Genomic DNA, 14,739 nt, shown 5'->3' with positions numbered 1-14,739 from the left:
CAGCTCTACATTACCTTTACAAAACAAAGGATCATCCGCGCTTTGGGTCGAGGAAAACATCCTTCTGACTAGCTGCGACATCTAAAATAAACCCTCTGCCGACTTGTCTTTTTTGACAACATCCGGATAATCCAAATACTTTTAAATACGAATAGAAACTCCTGCCAACTGAAACTGAAGTTTTACGCGTAAAAACGCTTAAATAGGCTACGGATGTGATTTCTCTCCCTCTCTCCCCCCATCTCTCTTTTTTTTCCTCTCTCTCTCTCACTCTCTCTCTTTCTGCTTCCCCTCATTTACCCCACATATACCTATTCTGGTATCTCACCACACGACTAAATTAGACCAAAGATGATAAGAGCACAAAGCATTATAATTCCGCCGGGCTCCTCCTCCTTCCAGCCATGCGTCCTAATTAATGGGACACCCCCAGTCGCAAAAAGCCCCGCACTGGACTGCAACATAGTCAAAGAGTGAAAGGGAAGAGGGCGAAAGTGCCACTGGAAATAATTGATTACCTACCAATCAATGATAACTTGTTAGTAATCGTCAACTCTTTGGACCTCGCCATTTTCAGGGAGGCATCTCACTCCTCCGGACTTGCTGCTCCCGAGGATCGACACTTTCAAGGCATCTCACTTTGGAATAAGATTTTCTTTTTCTTCATTCGTTTCCCTCTCCTCCGTATCTTTGTTTTTTTTTTTATACTCGAAACTGTTATGTGACTTTTTTCCCTTAATAGCCTCGCTCGTTTTTTAACAGCTGATATTTCGACGAAGTCCTATAAAGTCTGCGCGCAACCAATGATGACATCCAAAGAAGTGGCCAAATGTGGTGCAGTGGAAAACAGGAGGCGAAGTCCGCTGGACCACTTGCCGCCTCCTGCCAACTCCAACAAGCCGCTGACCCCCTTCAGCATCGAGGACATCCTCAACAAACCGTCTGTGAAACGAAGTTACACAATTTGTGGAACAGCTCATCTAATTTCGTCCTCGGAGAAGCACCGTCCGTCCAGCATCCCTCTGTCCAGCCGGGCTCTGCTCACCCAAACCTCCCCGCTCTGCGCGCTGGAGGAGCTGGCCAGCAAGACCTTCAAGGGGCTGGAAGTCAGCGTTTTACAGGCTGCGGAAGGTAAATCTCCTTCCCTCAAAACGCATTTGAAATACATCTTTTTAGGATTTAATATTTTCTCAGATAATTTTTTTCTTATAGCAGACAGAAAATGACAATGTGGTTACAACTTGTATTTGCACTCTGACATGGAATACATCCATTAAATGTGCTAATAACCAGAGCAAAAAAAAAGTATTTTGTGCTGATGGGTGGAAATCTCTCCTTTAAAAATGTCTTATCGAACAAAGGCGTGTTCATTTTCTGGGCTGTTCTTCAACGAAATGAATCGCCATCGCTTTTCTTTAATATTAGGGCCTCATGTGTGGTGCTCAATATTTCCCAGTGGTGTCTCTGTAATATTCTTGTAATTATCTGCTCCCGCAGGGGCTTAAAGGCTTTGCTGTTACACAGTATCAGACAGTATCTTTGTTATTTTTGCGTTAGGATGACTTTTACGCGCACACTACAGCGGTGCAGAGGAAGCCCTGTACCTGCATGAATCCATGTTTTTCAATCAGCCTCCGTCTCTCCCTTACAGGCCGGGACGGGATGACTCTGTTCGGCCAACGAAGCACCCCGAAGAAGCGCCGGAAGTCTCGGACGGCGTTCACCAACCACCAAATCTACGAGCTGGAGAAGCGCTTCCTGTACCAGAAGTACCTGTCCCCCGCAGACCGGGACCAGATCGCGCAGCAGCTGGGCCTGACGAACGCGCAGGTCATCACGTGGTTTCAGAACCGGAGGGCCAAGCTAAAACGGGACCTGGAGGAGATGAAGGCCGACGTGGAGTCGGCCAAGGCCATCGGCCAGGTACCCTTGGATAAGCTTGCCAAGCTGGCGGACCTGGAGAAATGCGCCAACGGCACGCTGGGCCACCCTCGAGGCGAGTCCCCCACGCGGGGCGGCCAGCAGGAGCACGAGCTCGCTCAGAAACTGCGGACGTCGCCGCTGTCTCCCTTCTCAGACCACACAACTAGTAAAGAGTGCTCGGAGGACGAGGACGTGGAGATTGATGTGGATGACTGATGGCGCAGCGTGGAGCTGGAGAGGAAACACAAAAGACGATAAAAGAAAAATCTCTACCGAGGACTTGTAACTTACTGCTTATATTGTACCATATCTCAGAACATGTACCAAAATGTAATGACTTTTATATCGGCACAGATAGACCTATTCATAGTGAAGCATGAACACTGAACAAGAAATATGCAGTGGTATTTTACAATGTACTCATTAGCAAACTGTTACTTCTTGCAATCAAAGCAATATGGTCTAAAATGACGTGAGTAACTTATTATTTTTTTACACTAAAGGCCAACACACACACACACACACACACACACACACACACACACGCACACACACACACACACACACACACACCTGTTCCTGTTTCACATGGCCTATATGCTCACACACCACAGTTCAAGCGCTCCAGTTTTTTTCCATATTTTCTTGCATGTAAATGCATGATTTGATTTGTGATCATTATCTATTTATTTTTACTTTATTATTCCTTTTTAATTTAAATGCTTTTTTTTTGTGTTCTGTGAGCCAAATCGCCATGAGTCACTTTTGTCACTGCCCGGCTCCTCTTCCTCCTCCTCATCACCTGACTGTAACCCTTTGACTTCAGTTCACACGTGGCGTCCAGATGCTGCAGTGCATGATGATGATGATGATGATGATGATGATGATGATCGGAAAGGCAAAACTCGGACATTTCACAGTTATGCGTTTTTATGGGAATGCTCATGCGATGTGGCGACAAACAAAAATGAATATTGCGGTGATTTTGAACAGCTAGGCTACTTTTTAGATTTATTGTTTGGATACAATAGATACAGTTATAAATTTGTTATGTTTTGTACACCTGTAAGTGCCTTTCTAAAATCAGGACATTATTTGAAAAACCAATGCACAGACTGTAATGTATATAGGCTACTATGGGAATAAAATGGCTTTTCTGAATATTTCTTTTATGTTGTAATTCTTGAATTAATATCAGGGCTTCTTTTCTATTTCAAAAAAAAAAAAAAAGCAACATATCTGAAACACCCTCTCCTTGCCAAATCTGGGCGTGTAAGCGCATCAAAAGAGGCCTATTTAGAGTTATTATACTCAAGTATTTTGTCCCTTTGTCCTTTTATACGAGGATGCTCTAAACATTTTGTGGCCCGGAATCTCACATCCCCTTTCAGGTCTTAAATGCGTATCATGGCTTCTTGACCCTCAGACGTGTTTCTCCATTCGTGGCAAAAATTTATGTGAGAAACACAAATCTGGTCCCGGGGAAAAAAGACGAGGATGCCACAAAAACACAAAGTTTTGGGCCAGTTTCTCCAGGCCTTTATAGACCTTTTTTGTTCTGCGGGACTGGGCCATAATTTTGAGCGTAAAGCATGAAAAGTGGGGACAAATGAGCAGCGTTCCCTGATGGGACGAGCCACAAAGGAGCAGGGCCGGTCCCCCGCAGGCAGCAATACTGAGACAAGTGTGTCCCACCGCACAAAAAGGACGCAAACGTTTGGAGGCCATATGGTTTTTGAAATTTCCACACAATTTGAGACAATTTGATGGATTGAGTTAACCCTCCTTTTAAACAGTTTAACTGAGTGCGAACAAAGGCCATAATGCCTACATAGACTCTCCCTTCATGAGGGCATCTGCGGCTATTAATGTCTAGCCCTTTTCTTTGCCTGGCGTTTTGAACAAGTCAATGAATTACAATGAAACTGCCCCTTTTTTGTGAGCCGCTTGTCTCTCTTCGCTTTTTAGCTCCGGAATAATATGTTTGACTTCTGTCCAAGAACGTTTTCTAAACAAGAAATGGATTTTGTTGAAAGTGTTTTTAATGTTAAGTAGGCAGCCATAAAGAGTTGAGACTGTGACATTTATGCCAAAGTCTGGTTAGGGAGCCTTTTGTTTGTTTTCTTCTCATCTCCTTTTTTTTCTGTCCTCTGCCTCTTTATTTCTTTTGTCTTTAAGGAGTTTAATGAAGCTGAAACATGGTGATGTGAGGAAGAGAGAGTGTCCAGAACAGGAACTCAAAAGGCTGCCTCCCGTTTAACCCTCTTTGTTCAAAGAAATGATAAGTAGAAGCTGTCTTCTTCTGAGTTGTTTATAGTGTTTACTTTTTTATTTATTTTTTATTCTTTATTCAAGAGAACTTGAATAAATTCTATATATTGTATACTGTGTGTGTGTGTGTGTGTGTGTGTGTGTGTGTGTGTGTGTGTGTGTATATATATATATCTATAGAGAGAGATAGATAGATAGATAGATAGATATATGTATAGATATATAGATAGATAGTTAGATTTTTGTAGGACTATATATATAAGTATTATATATATAATATATATAATTAATATTCATTTAGGTTCCTGTAAATTATCTTAAAAGTACTAATAGTGCTAACAAAATTTTTTCTATTCTTTTTTTCTATTCTATATGTTGACTTGCAAATATGAACTTGTCCATTTAAAACTTTTTAACAATCGATCTTTTGTTTTGAGGTTATTTACATATATTACACTGGCACATATACATGCATACACAAATGCACAAAATTAAACATGCATCTTCCTGCTCTGTGTGTTTGTGTGTGTGTGCTCCTGACACACACACACACACACGTACACACACACACACTACAGCCCATTCTGAATCAAGCATATTTATGAAGGGAGAGAGTGTTAAGGCAGGCTAAGTTTATGGATTTCACTTGCTTATTTTATGAGGGCTTGTCAGGCAGGCCCGGCGATAAGTAATACTACAGTCTGAGGGACCACTTCGTGGTAATTAATCTGGAGGTCTTAAGTGTATTTCAGTATTTCACTTCAAGATGGAAAAAATCACTACTTCAATCGTCCGGAAAATTGAAGTTTGATGCATGAGTCCCTACTGAAACAATAGTACAGCCCTCCCTCTTTTCATCTCCTCCCCTTCCCTCCCCTCACCTTCCTCTCTCTCTTCATTTTATTATTTGCACCCTGTGTGGAAAACAGTCTCAGGTGCAAAGTGAAAATTAATATTTGAGATACTGGTCGAGTGACAGCATTTAAGACAAGCATTTAAATGAATTAATTAGTTTAATGTTTGCAATTGTTCCCCTCAAAAAGCAGAATTGATGAAGAAATGAACAACCATAGCTGTAAAGACCTTAAATAGTCCATCAATTTATAAATTACTAATATATAGAGGCTGCATTATTATTATGATCATTATTACTATTATCATTATTATTATTATTGTTATTACTATAATAATAATAATAATAATAATAATAATAATAATAATAATAATAATAATAATAATAATTATTATTATTATTATTATTATTATTATTATTATTATTATTATTATTATTATTGAATAAGTATAAACAGAGATCTGTAAATGACTTTATATTTGCCTGCAGTTAAATCACTCTATATATCTAAATAGAGCCGAATTGCAGAGTTTTAATCATAGCCTTCCTGTGGAGCCAGTTAATACTTCAAACTTCAATTTTACGGGCGATTGAACTAAGCATGTTTCTGACAGAATTGATGTATGTATTAATTTCCTTTAACTGTTGATTAATTAGGCTGCGCTGAAGGCTCAAATGGAACAGTCTGTGTGAAAATTTGCATATTAATCAAATTCTAGTTGATCATTCAAATAATCCAGGCTATGTGATTTTGGGGATGTAGCTTGAAAACATACAACAAGAAACTCAATAACTACAGTATATTCTCTCAGACTGCTGCTGCTGCTTCACTGCATTAAAATCAAACACACAGGAAGAGGCGGTCTAACTATTTGGATTAAATTGCTAGTTTTGTTTTGTTGCAACAAATGCATTGATTAACATGATTACATCCAAACAGAAGCAAACCTAAGTGCTTGTGTGGTTTTATGAATGAACATGTGTGTGAGGAAGAGGAGAGGGGAGGAGTATTTTTTGCTCTTTTAATTAGAAAAAAATGTGAATTAAGAAAGAAAAATAGAAAAAAATCAGACTGCTACCTAGTAGATGGAGGTTAATCCTCTTCACTGCTACAGTTTTGCAGCTGTATGCTGGATGGAGTTTGGAAGATGATTAATATCACAGAAAAGCAGCAGAATGAGAAGAACAAGAGTTTTATAAATGTTAAAACAGACTATAGCTTCCAATAAGATCATGTGAGACAAAAAGCAGAATAAAACTCAGTCTTCAGGTGAACTATGCAGATCATTCTGTATATAAAAAATAATTATTCAAGAATTATTACCTGGCTCTTGAGATGTTTGTTGTATAAATGGTTAATGATAAGCACATCTGCTGATCTGATGAGATGAATATGGACACAACCGAAGCAGCATTGTGTGCTCAGAGCTCAGCAAGGATGTAGATATATGACATAAATATGATTTAATTCTTAAAGAAGTAGCCCCCAAAGTGAAATATTATGATGTTTATTGTAGCAAACAAGCCAGAGAAGGCGAGAATGTGATCATTATGGGCTCAGATGGTCAAGTTGTTTATATTTAGATATAAGTGATGGACAATGTAATATCTTAACGGCACACTTACAGCAATAACACTTAAAATAACATGAACAATTAATATAAAACCTCTTGTATCACTGATTGTAGTGAAGCACATTCAAATCTGCTTCAACATGTAAAACATACAAGACCAAAAAATACTGGTTATCTGTAAGTGACTGCGACATGAAATACATTTAAAAGACAAAACAAACAAAACAAACAAAAAAAAAAAAACAGGAAGGAGGTAGAAAAGGAAAGAGGAAGTGCAGATGTTGACAAGCAGCAAACTGCAGTCAGCTGTTCAGCTACTGAGGAGAGAGATAAACAGAGACACCTGCTGGTGTTCACAGGACACTGTACTCCACTACAGTGAGCAGTTAACCAGCCATGATGTGTGCATGTGCGTGTGTGTGTGTGTGTGTGTGTGTGTGTGTGTGTGTGTGTGTGTGTGTGTGTGTGTGTGTGTGTGTCTACCTCGCGCTCTCTAATTAAACTTCAAATTAGCTGTATTTGCATGATCATAAGTAGCTTGATTAGGCAGGTTGTGTAAAGTTTGCAATGTGATAGTGAGAAGGTGAGAAATAGTCTAGTAATTAAATGTAATGATGATGGTGATAAAGAAGACGAAGATAAAAATCAAAAAGAGGAGGAAGATTTGAGGGAGCCTAATACAGTTTCATGTGTGGTTCTGTTTTTTCTCAGCTTCTGACCTGCTCTGACAGATTTTTTACTGCTTTCATCATAATGTTGTTTGTAACGTAATGTTTCCGCCCAAGAAAACACTGAATTTTGTTTTGATCTGAGAATCTGTTGAATTCTTGGTAGCTGAGTTTGATTTTGGTAAGAAGTCAGTTGTCATGTCTTTATGCAGGCTGCAGTAGGCAGGTCTGCTTCCTCTGACTCTCAGCATTTATGTCTCATTAGACTTATTAGAACCCATGTTCAGGATAATAGTAGCTCACTGGTGTCTGTTTTCATCCTTTTGCACAACACTGCATTACTGACCAACACAATCTGAATCCATAATGACACCTTCTGCTCCCTCAGTGGACCTGACTGGTGGGTGCAATGCATAAAGGACTCTGAAATTAGCAGCATATTTCCATAATATTCATATGACCCTATGTGGAGGTATTAAGTGAATATTGATCTTTTATGCAGAAATACCTCAATTACTGCACAAGTAAAAGTCCTGCATTTAAAACCTTGCTTGAGTGAAACCATTGTTGGCAAAACTTACGATCAAAGGTACAATGTAGGATAATCCTACTGAGTTATTTCACCAACATGTAAGCAGACTGTTGATGTTAACTTTGGTACTTTATATGTTGGGTAGTTAACTCTCTAACAATGTATTATATTGGACATGATGATCATGTGCTTTTGTACATAAAATCTGGATCTTTCTGGAAGTTATTAGTGACTATAACCGTCAAATAAATGTAGCAGAGTAAAAAAAATTGCAGTTATTCCCTAAGAAATGTAGTGAAGTAGAAGTAGCTGAAAATGGTAAGTAAAGTACCTCTAAATTGAACTTGGGTACAGTTTATTTGTGTATCCATTATACATGTCTTTTATATTTAATCCATCTAAATGTATGTTTTGTTTTAGTTTTGTTTTAATTTGCTATTCAGGAGGGTCGGGAGGCTTTCTTAGAAGCATTTTTGTCTATTAAGTAGAGAAAACAACAAGCCCCTCATTGCCCTATTCTGCATCTCTGTGAAGATGCTTCATCATAACTGTGTATTTTCATATTGGTTACAACAAAAAACTGAGGGAACCAATAATTTTCTACTTACTTACCAGTCGAGATCTGTATGACATCCTTAAAGCAAGAGTTACCCATTCCCTCAAAAAAGGTAGGCTATTTGTTCTTTGGTCTTCTGGTCTTTTAATCTACATGACTGTGAACAGTTTAAAAGACCTGTGCAGAGATCATTTTAAACCATTTAAAAGTCATTCTCTCTAAAAATGATTTACTGAATCACTAATTCATTAGGGAGTAATGACATCTTGGCAGGAAATCTGGAATAACGACACCAAGGGTAGAGATTATTACAAAAGAGTGAGAAGTAATTAAGGTAAATGTAGGAAAAAAGATGTAACTGAAGAAGAGAAGAAGTTCAGGGTAGAAAGAGAAAAACTGAAGGGCAGCAGGCTGGTAGATATAGGAAGTGGAGCATCAAAGGTTGTTAAGGCTGTTTGAGACAAACAATTACAGGTTCAAAGGAATATAACTTCTTCATAAAGTTTTTTGTTTGTTTGTTTGTTAGTTTTTGTTGTTTAAAGTCATGATGTTTCACACTCCGATACAGAAGGTGGCGGCATGCACTTTCAACGTTGGTTTTTATTCCGCCAGTAAAACCAAAGAAGAAGAAGAAGAAGAAGAAGAAGAAGAAGAAGAAGAAGAAGAAGAAGAAGAATGGATGCAGAAAAGAGAGGATGGGGAGGGGGAGGAGGAGGAGGAGAAGGAGGAGATTTAAAGCGCAGTCCTGCGCAGCATTAGCGCTCTTGAACACTCCCCTCTGTCGCAGACGAGACGTCATCGATGTTGGCGGTATTTTGAAACGGAAGTGTTTGTTGTTGTCAGCACAGAGAAGGAAAACAAGTGAAATTTACTCACTATGGTAAGACTACGAGTCCTTTGGCTTATCTCTGTTGTCCAGATACTTACATTATAACTCACTGCGCCATGTTGTCGCGTTTATTACCGAGAATCCAGGCGCTGCTACGTAAATGAATATCAGTTCAACCATCATTTCACCATCACGAGCTACAACCAGTAACGTTAACTTATTCAAAACACAATCGTTTCTGTGTTGTCATGTTCAGGCTGAGGTGAAGGCGAGTGACCAGGCAGTAGCAGAGTTGTCAGAGGCTGCTCAGACCGAGCTGATGAACCTGTGTGAGGAGCAGTTTGTTCAGCTGGAAAAGGTAAACTCATGATCCACGCTGCCCTTTGACTTTAACAGACTCTGGATGTGCAGGAGTAATGTTACAGACTGCTGACTGTGTTTCTCTGTGCTGCAGCTTCAGAATGAGATTATACTGAGTGAACCAGATTTCTGTGAGAATCCACAAGAACAGGTGAGATTCATTCATACCTACGTCATTGTTATTATTTATGTCAAGTTGCTGCTGTAACACTGTGTTTTCTCCTGTATATCTTACTAAAGTTATCTATCTATCTATCTATCTATCTATCTATCTATCTATCTATCTATCTATCTATCTATCTAACGTTTTCTATCGTCATTCATTCAAACTTTTATTTTGAAAGCCTTGAAAATCATTGATGTTTCCCTCATTTGCAGTGATGTTGAGATGCAGAGTAAAAAGAACATATGCAGAGTTAAACTATTGCATAGTGAGGTTTGGCGGTTTGAGATCATAGTCTTGAACTGTCCAGGGTTATCGAGACTGTTGATCTTGAGGATGTGTTGATGATAATTTCACTGTCAGGTGCACAAAAACTAAATGTTGATTTTCAGAAGTTAAGAATAAACCCGCAGGACTTGAAGCACAAGACAGTAATCAGAGTGAGTTTGGCAGAGTCCTGTGGTCCTGCATAGATGTTGTACAGAGTGGTAAATGTCTGTCTAGAATACTTTGTGGGTAATGACTGGTTTTTATTTGTGGCATTTACTAAATGCTGCTCAGAATAGATTCCCCAAACCAACATAACAAAGGAATATTAATGACAGTTTCAGTTATCTTTTCTGTTGCTTTTCTGTCACTTGAATTTTGATTTCATGTGCATTAGGAACTTTACCGTCATCTATAAGAATGAAATCCCACTGAGAATCATTTACGGGCATTTGTTTTTCTACAAAATGTGGCATTATTTGGTTTATAAATGCAGTATTAATAACTTAATTGTCTGATATCATAAATGTGGTGCGGTTCTTTCTTCTGTTTGTTGAGAATACTAATCTCTGTAGTCAGTAAACAGGCTGATAGCAACAGAAGCTGAACTGAAGCAGTGGCTGACAGTGGAGCCTAAATGTAAGTTTCCCCGTTAACAATACAACACCGATAAATATGAAATAAATATGACTGTTTACAGCTGAATTATGATTTTCATAAATCGACACTAATCACCTGATTTTTTTGCTGGTGCCTTAAACATCCCTGATTATATGTAATTGTGATTCCACACAAATTCAAATCAAATTCACATTGTATATTTGCTGCATGTAACTTGAGATTATATCATTTTCACTTTATGTATTTATTTATTTTGCTCTTTGCAGTGCTGGCGGCAAATTCTGAAGTTTTACTTCAAGCTGGGAACGAGGAGGTACGTCTCTGTGTGAAATGCAACACTGAAGAATGTGTTTTCCTGAAGTGTCAAATTAAATGCATCGCTCCAGTCGTGTAATCCATTCTTCCCTCTTTGTTTTCCACAGATGCTCAAGCTGTGCTCTGAACTTGAGATGGTTGTTTCTTGCTATGAAGCCAAGAGAGCCAAACTGAGAGAAACTAAAGAACTGTAAGTAACCTTTTAGTTTGAGTGGAGGTTTTCCATAACTTCCTACCGATGCTTTTCAGAGGTGAATGGAGGAGACATTTCATCAGTTTCATGTCGATGTTTTTCAGTGAACAGAAGTGGCTAGAGGAGAAGAAACAGGTGCTGGCAGCTGTCAATGACCACCTGGAACGACTTCAAATGGAAAAGGAGAATTTATCAGAGCAAACGTAAGTGTGACGGCAAAGACACACTGAACCACAGGAGTTTAAGTAGTGTATCTCCACTGGAGGGCAGCAAAGCATCTTAAGAGAAACTTGGAAAAATAATGCCATTCTGCTGAGATGAATAAATGTGAATATACTCAAATTAAACATTTTGAAACTCATAAAAACAATGACAAATGACATATGTTGGAAGAATTCTCAAAATTCTGAATATTGCACTAAACGTTTGTGTGTTTGTTGACATTTCACAGTATATTACAGGACACCAAGGTGAAAATCCAGAAAATGAAGGTCTACCAGGAGAGGCTGATGGAGTGTCTGGCAGACATCCTGGAGAAACACATTCCTGTTCCTAAGAATGATTTCAGTGCAAACAAGAAGAAGAAGGTGCAGTGACCTGATTTGTGTCTGATGGTCGTCTGTGCTTTTGCAGCTTGTTTTACAGGCCAAATCTGTGTCGTTATTACTCCCGTGTAGCTTAACATCTGTTGGTTTTATTTACAGAACGCTCCCCAGGAGTTGAATGAAGACTTGATTTCACTCCATGAAATTCTGGAGGTGGGTTTTGATGCACCACATAATCAGCTTTGTATGTCAAATTCATTTTCCTTTAAGTGAAAGCAGTCTTTACTTAGCTTTGTTAAGCATAGCTGTCTGCCACTAAGGTTTTGTTTTGATGAAGGATTTTTTTATTTATTTATTTCTTTTATTTTCTTTTTTTTAAAAATCTGTAGGTTTTTCAAAAATCAGCTTCCACCTCGTTATACTTTAAATATGTTTGTTATTCTGTCAGGATAAGAATGAATGCAAAATGCTCAGTTTACCCAAATAACAGAAAAATCCACTCACATCTGGTGGATCCTTAATTAGGCAGCTTGTTTAAATTACATTTAAGTTTTGTGATATTAGTCGTTGAGACACAACAGTACAATTTAAAAAAAAAAAAAAAAAAAAAAAAAAAAAAAAAATGTTTTGTTCATTGTGTTCAAAGCATCAAAAGTGACATCTGAAAAACTCACCAGCAATGTGTTTTATTCCATGAACAGCGTCCTTGCAACTTGGGACAAATCATTGATTTTACTACAGTCAGTGATAGTGATAGATACCTTTGGTTATTGACCTCTGTCAACAAACAGCAGGAATTGCAACAGTGTTTATGGAGCTCATATCCTGATAAGTTTGCTTCTACTAGTTTTCTTTTTTTTTTTTTGCAAAGCTGATTTGAAAAAACATTTAATGGTTCAATTTTTTGGGGTAAATTGTCTTGGTTTACAACATAATCTTAATAATAACTTAAATACAGTAAGATGAAAACCTTTTGAGATAGTTTTAAAACATTTGTTGACTATACTTCACACAGCAGTGCTTGATGGTAGTGACTGTGTTATGTTCTTTGAAGGATGCAGGTCTCGATACAGCCTTTTTCACTGCAGTCATATTGAAATATAGCAGGAAAAGCACAGCTGTAATTAATAAAATTAATAACAGCTGCGTATCTTTTATGTCAGCCGTCTCCAGAAGCCCTTGGTATTCTGTATGCTGGTTTACTGGTACCAGAGCATCGTTAATGTGAATTAGTTAATTAATTGTGGTGAAGGAAAAGCTCCCATCTGTGTTTTGTTATTAGTTATTGCAGTGGTGACGGTAATATAAACAAAAGCTATACTGTAACTGTTTGTATTTTCTATATAAATATGTAGTAATTAGTTATAATCCCATCCCTAACATCCCCTTAGAGTACAGAAGTAAATACACAGTCACAATTTGCTTCAAGGTGTCAAGATTTGCATAGTCAGCAACTCATTTTGTAATATGTATATAAAAGTTCTTCTTAAACACAGATCTAATGTCCTGGTGGCCATGGCACATACCACGTACACATAAACATCCTGTATTTAAGGATAAGTCTGTCTTAAAACAGCAGTCAATTGCCCAGATGAACATTAAAACATGTTTTCTTGCCATAATCATCCCTCCTCTTCATTCTGACCATTAGACGATCCCTTCATAATGCATTTACAATATGAGTGATGGGAGACAAAATCCACAAGCCTCCTTCTGTACAAAAATGTATTTAGAAGTGTATCTGAAGCTAATATGAAGTTTCAGCATCCAAATGAGTCAAATCAAGTAGATATCTGTCAAGTCCCTCTTTTTGTTACTATACTTCCACCGCAGCTCAACAGGGAAACACTGTCTGAGGAAACACAAAGAGGTGCTAAAAAGACTGTAAATGTGGCAGATATGCACTTGATATGACTAACTCAGACTGCTGAAGCCTCATATAAGCTTCAGATCAACTTTTCAATGTATTTTTGCACAAAATGACTGTGTGGATACACTGTGGATTTTGGCCCCCATCACTTACACTGAAAGCACATTTGAAGGGAATCTTTTAACAGCCAGTATGAACAGGAAGGATGATTACAGTGAGGAAAACCTCTCTCAGTGTTTATATGGACACCTGACTGTTGTTTTAAGACACACCTGAAAAATTGTTCACCTATCCTTTAAATGTGGCACAGCACTTTTGTCACATTTTATCTATTTCCTTTGCTTCCAGTGTGTATTGTCAGATAAAGGAAAAATACAACTCAAAATCTATTGAATGGTCCCTGTGTAAATGTAGGACATCTCTCTGTATACCTGATGACTATATCATCTTTCCCCATTACTACCTTAACCCCCGTCTCTCGCTGTCTTCTGTGCCCCGCAGCTGCTGATGAACAAGGCCCTGGAAACACCACATGACCCCTACGTGACAATAGACTCCACCTTCTGGCCACCGTACATAGAGATGCTGCTCCGCTACTGTATTGCAGTGAGGCACCAAGAGGATAACTTCAAGATCCGCCTGGAAGACTTTTGCTGAGGCAGTGGTGTATTAAGCATCTCAAGCACCACTTATCTGCCTGTATTTCTAATTAGAGAGTGTCAGCTCATTGGCAGCGTTTCCACAACAAATAGCTGTTTTACCAGCTACGTTAAACTGGCCTTAAAAATTCAGTTTCATTTAAAAGAATTTCATTAAGTTGACTCTCTGAAACAGTCAGATACCCCATTATGAGATGTACTGTAAATATGTAGATTTTGTTCATTTGTATGTTCCTAATGTTCATTAAACACCGTAACTGCATTTGTTGTGATGTGATATTGTGTTCCGAGGCAAAAGCTCAAAATTCGGATCGTCAATGATCTTCTCGTAATGCTGTAGGTGACCAGGAGGCATCTTTCACCGTCTAAATTATCTATAGGAGATGAACTTTTTACTCACATCATACCTATTTTATGTTTTTTACATTGGCCTCTCATCAGGTTTAGGATTCATTTTAAGGTTCTTGTTTTCATGTATATAGCCCTGCATGGACAGGCATCTGAGTACATTTGTGACCTTTTCTATCCCTATATCGCCAG

At 38.4% G+C, this 14,739-nt stretch overlaps 2 protein-coding genes across 2 annotated transcripts; both read left to right on the top strand.

Moving 5' to 3' along the window:
- The first annotated feature begins 464 nt into the window (after nucleotides 1-464).
- lbx1b (ladybird homeobox 1b) lies at nucleotides 465-3,057 on the top strand. Its single transcript, XM_044346179.1, has 2 exons — nucleotides 465-1,131; nucleotides 1,652-3,057. The coding sequence occupies exons 1-2, from the start codon at nucleotides 804-806 to the stop codon at nucleotides 2,137-2,139; spliced, it is 816 nt and encodes a 271-aa protein (XP_044202114.1). The 5' UTR covers nucleotides 465-803; the 3' UTR covers nucleotides 2,140-3,057.
- A 6,046-nt stretch (nucleotides 3,058-9,103) lies between these two features.
- Nucleotides 9,104-14,461, top strand: cenpk (centromere protein K). Its single transcript, XM_044346180.1, has 10 exons — nucleotides 9,104-9,257; nucleotides 9,463-9,564; nucleotides 9,661-9,717; nucleotides 10,572-10,635; nucleotides 10,884-10,930; nucleotides 11,040-11,122; nucleotides 11,230-11,328; nucleotides 11,577-11,712; nucleotides 11,830-11,883; nucleotides 14,042-14,461. Exons 1-10 carry the CDS (start codon nucleotides 9,255-9,257, stop codon nucleotides 14,195-14,197), a joined length of 801 nt encoding a protein of 266 aa, XP_044202115.1. The 5' UTR covers nucleotides 9,104-9,254; the 3' UTR covers nucleotides 14,198-14,461.
- Nucleotides 14,462-14,739: the final 278 nt, after the last annotated feature.

Source organism: Thunnus albacares, chromosome 3 (assembly GCF_914725855.1).
Source record: "Thunnus albacares chromosome 3, fThuAlb1.1, whole genome shotgun sequence".
In the NCBI taxonomy this organism is placed as follows: Eukaryota; Metazoa; Chordata; class Actinopteri; order Scombriformes; family Scombridae; genus Thunnus; species Thunnus albacares.
This window is presented reverse-complemented; position numbering and strand designations above follow the sequence as displayed.